We start from the raw sequence: 3842 nt of genomic DNA, 5'->3' as shown, positions 1-3842 counted from the left end.
GGTGCCATTAAGGTATATGGGCAATTTTTTTTTCGTAAAATCGGTTGACGGCACCCCCTAGATCGGTTCATTTTACTAAAAAAATAATCTGTGTAAAATTATAGTTCAATTGGATAAGTGGAAATGGTGCCCCAAGAGCCTCAAAGATTGGAAAATAACGATTTTTTCCATACAATTCATCTTTGATTGCTTATATCTCCGACATATTTAATTTTACATAAAAACTGTCTTCCTATAAAAGTTATAGATCTATAAAAGTTATAGATCTATTAAAAATAAACAATTCACTCATACAAAGTTTTTCTGTATTTCTAATAGTTATTGAATAAAAGCAAATACAAGCTGAAATCCCCCTATTAAATTTAGGTAAGTTCAATGAATGAATTGCCTACTAAATTTGCTAGAAAATAAGTCCAATACTTGTATAGATATATACATAAGTGAGTTTTTGTATTATTCATTGGAATGCGAAGTGAATTTCAATTCAAAGTGATTACATTAAAAAGCGTACAAGTCTGAAAGCCCAAATGTTGAACTATTTCAACGATTTCAGAAGTTTTGGCCGAAAATAAATGTTGATAACTTTACAGTCAGCTTAGAAAATGAAAAAGTAAGAAAATAAATATGGATGATGTGTTACGAATTACAAGTTTCCTTTATAAGATTCGTAAGGATAACCAACCAAGAGATAATTATAAGGAACTTCTGTAACTTGCATCAATGTTTTTAGGAGAAAAGCCGAACTGTACCATAAAGTTTCGACCTCCTGGAGCTACACATCATGCAAAATGGATGGCGAAAGCCATGCATGTATTAAAAATATTTTTATTAAGGAAAGAGTTCAAATTATCTACAGATGAAGAAAATGCTCTTTGCGGTATATGTATATTTATTACTAAAGTGTATGTTGAAGTATGGTTTAATGCTTTGTCATCAGTCAAAGCTCATTTTCAAGATTTTAATCTTCTTTCTATTCTCAGTCAATATCAAATAATTGTATTTATTATTTAAGCTCAAAGCTTGTTCATTTTGCTTTTTGGATTTAAATATATCACCTGAGACAAAGAAAAAGATGGTTTCAAATTTGAATATAGATAGTGATGACAAGGAAGTCAGGAGAGTATCAATAGATCGCGCAAAAATAACTGAAGGTAATAAGAACACTTTGCTCCAGCAACGTTAACTAAAATAATAAAAATTATGTCGGACAAACCTAGAATTAGTACCTTTTTATTATTAGAAAGATTAAATTTTGGAAATATTGAATTTATTTTTAATTTTTTAGAAATATTGAATTTTTTGTAAAGCAGAAGCGGACAATTACATTCATAGTACTTTCAAAGCTAGCAATCGGGTGACTTCAACTTATTTTTTGTCTTATTCAATAACTATTAGAAATACAGAAAAACTTTGTATGAGTGAATTGTTTATTTTTAATAGATCTATAACTTTTAGGAAGACAGTTTTTATGTAAAATTAAATATGTCGGAGATATAAGCAATCAATGAGGCTCTTGGGGCACCATTTCCACTTATCCAATTGAACTAAAATTTTACACAGATTATTTTTTTAGTAAAATGAACCAATGTGGGGGGTGCCGCGGGCAATTTTCCGACTTTCGAAAATTAATGGCACCCTAATATATATATATGTATATTGGTCTCAGTAGTTACAGGGACTGCTACGAAGCTTTTAATATTCAGAATGTATTAAATAATAAAATTTTCTACTACACTATAATAGTCTCATAATCCTAAAATAAAGCTATATATAAAAAAGAACAATTTAGTTACAACACTTTGAGTTAATTTAGTTTAAAAAACATACATAATAAATTAAGTGCTTATTAAATTTTATATAAAAAGAATTTTATTCAAGCAAATATAACATTTTCAATCATTTTCAATAACAAGATATATTTTTTCACGATTTTCAATTTTTTCACTTTTATTTCGAAAATGTTTTTGTCAATTATAGATTTAGTATTTGAAAAAAAATCCATTTCAATGTATTATTCAAAACGTTGATCACTGTATCAATATACATCATTAGGATTTTTTAAATACTAGAATTTTAAATTGATAGTCTGGAATAGTTGTTAGTTTCATATTCTTAGTTGTGATATAGTAATCTAAAAATATCAGATATTAATATTATAAATAAAAAACATTTTACGAAACGCACTTATTATATACTATATCGCATTAGGCTACGGTTTTAATGACGTTTGCAGGCTTTACGTCCTGGTTGACCAAGTACTTTACGCTTTTCAGCGCGCTTTCCACGCTTACGTTTTTTACAGCGTTTCGGTTTGGCAACAGCAGAGCGAATTGGAGGTGATCTTATTTCATTAAACATTTCACTACAGTTATCATCAACAAGCTCCTCTCCACTTGCATTCATATCATCACATGCTTCTTCATCTACATTTCCCCCGTTGGCTACAAATGCCTATAAATAGAAAATCACAGTTTTTACAACTTCAAAAATATAAAGTATTTTTAATATCTCTATGTATCTCTAGTACCTCTTTGAAATACGCCAATTTAGTAGCCGTTTCTAAATTTCTCCACTCTGCTGCGCCACATTGTACGGCGTTTATAACTGCCATATCTTTATGATCCAATCTGAAATCCCGCAAAAAATTTATAAAAGGATTGGATCCCACAGATTTCAAATCATTCTTGCAATTGGAAGAAGAAGATTGTGGACAGGCTTCATTGGGAATTAAGTTGTAAAAGCATTCTTGCGAACCATTGCATTGAAAACCGTTTGGAAGCTCATTATTAGGGAAAGTCATATTGTGTATGAAGGATTCCGATTGAACACACATCTCAGCAAAATTCAAATCTGAATCTTCAACTTTATTGTTCAAAATACTGTTAACGCTATTCTCCGAAGAGATATCGTCGTCCATTATGAAATTTTAAACCTTTTCTCTAAAAATATTAAATTATGTTTTTAAACAGAAATAAAAATTTTAAATATCTTTTTGAAAAAAAATATTTCAAAAATATTTGTCATAAAATCCAAATGTAATATAATTATAATTGTATATACAGTCAAACTTCCATTACTCGAACTTCTATAACTCGAACTTCTATAACTCGAACTTCTATAACTCGAATTTTCTATTACTCGAACCAAAAGCAGTGCACTAAGGTTTTTGAGAGCAAATTACATACAATTCTGCTTCCATAACTCGAACTTCATATTGTAAATATTATATTGTGTATATGAATTATTATAAAAAACAATTTATGATGATATTATATATGTAAATGAAATATACGGAATAGAAATTTGTAAACATTTTTAACCGGACTTGATGTACTGAACTGGAGAAGGTGCGCACGCAGCAGAGGCGCCTGGGTTATGGCCAAATAAATAAGTATGGTAGTATAGTTTGTTTATTTTGTATAATTTTTTTCAGCAGAAATATATTACAAGGATAATATATATAAGGAAATCCGTCGTGGACTATTAGGAAAGATTTACTGTCCTTATTCGGTGGGCTTAACGTTAAAGGAGCTGTGAAAACAATACTTAATTTTTCTTTTTATCAAATATCGACTTTGACTAAGTCGTGAAGTTATGCTATGATAAATTATCATGGACGTTTTATCAATATAGAAAAGTCAATTCAAATTGTAAATTTTGTACTATCAGTAGTATTTTGATAACTTTTGGAAGTGCCTTAATTTAAAAGATACTTTTTTGTGTATAGATATGTTACAATATCCACAAAAAAGAAATAAAAAAAATATAAAAATAAGAGGCAAGTACGTTAATGAATGGTAACATTGGTGGGATCATTCCCAAAAATCAAGATGTATACACTC

General features: G+C 29.0%; 1 protein-coding gene across 1 annotated transcript; it reads right to left on the bottom strand.

The window, feature by feature from the left end:
• Window positions 1-1946: 1946 nt before the first annotated feature.
• Window positions 1947-2944, bottom strand: LOC119672226. Its single transcript, XM_038083228.1, has 3 exons — window positions 2528-2944; window positions 2185-2451; window positions 1947-2131 (listed from the first exon to the last, which is right to left on the bottom strand). Exons 1-2 carry the CDS (start codon window positions 2915-2917, stop codon window positions 2218-2220), a joined length of 624 nt encoding a protein of 207 aa, XP_037939156.1. The 5' UTR covers window positions 2918-2944; the 3' UTR covers window positions 1947-2131; window positions 2185-2217.
• Between the last annotated feature and the right edge of the window lie 898 nt (window positions 2945-3842).

The sequence above is a fragment of the Teleopsis dalmanni genome, chromosome 1, assembly GCF_002237135.1.
Source record: "Teleopsis dalmanni isolate 2A chromosome 1, ASM223713v2, whole genome shotgun sequence".
Classification (NCBI taxonomy): Eukaryota; Metazoa; Arthropoda; class Insecta; order Diptera; family Diopsidae; genus Teleopsis; species Teleopsis dalmanni.
This window is presented reverse-complemented; position numbering and strand designations above follow the sequence as displayed.

What these genes read in the sequence shown, in the direction of transcription:
- LOC119672226 (XM_038083228.1), bottom strand. Translation starts at nt 2,917, where the DNA reads ATGGACGACGATATCTCTTCGGAGAATAGCGTTAACAGTATTTTGAAC. An exon ending in AATTGGCGTATTTCAAAGAG is followed by an intron (nt 2,452 to 2,527) that starts GTACTAGAGATA and finishes TTCTATTTATAG; the next exon opens with GCATTTGTAGCCAACGGGGG.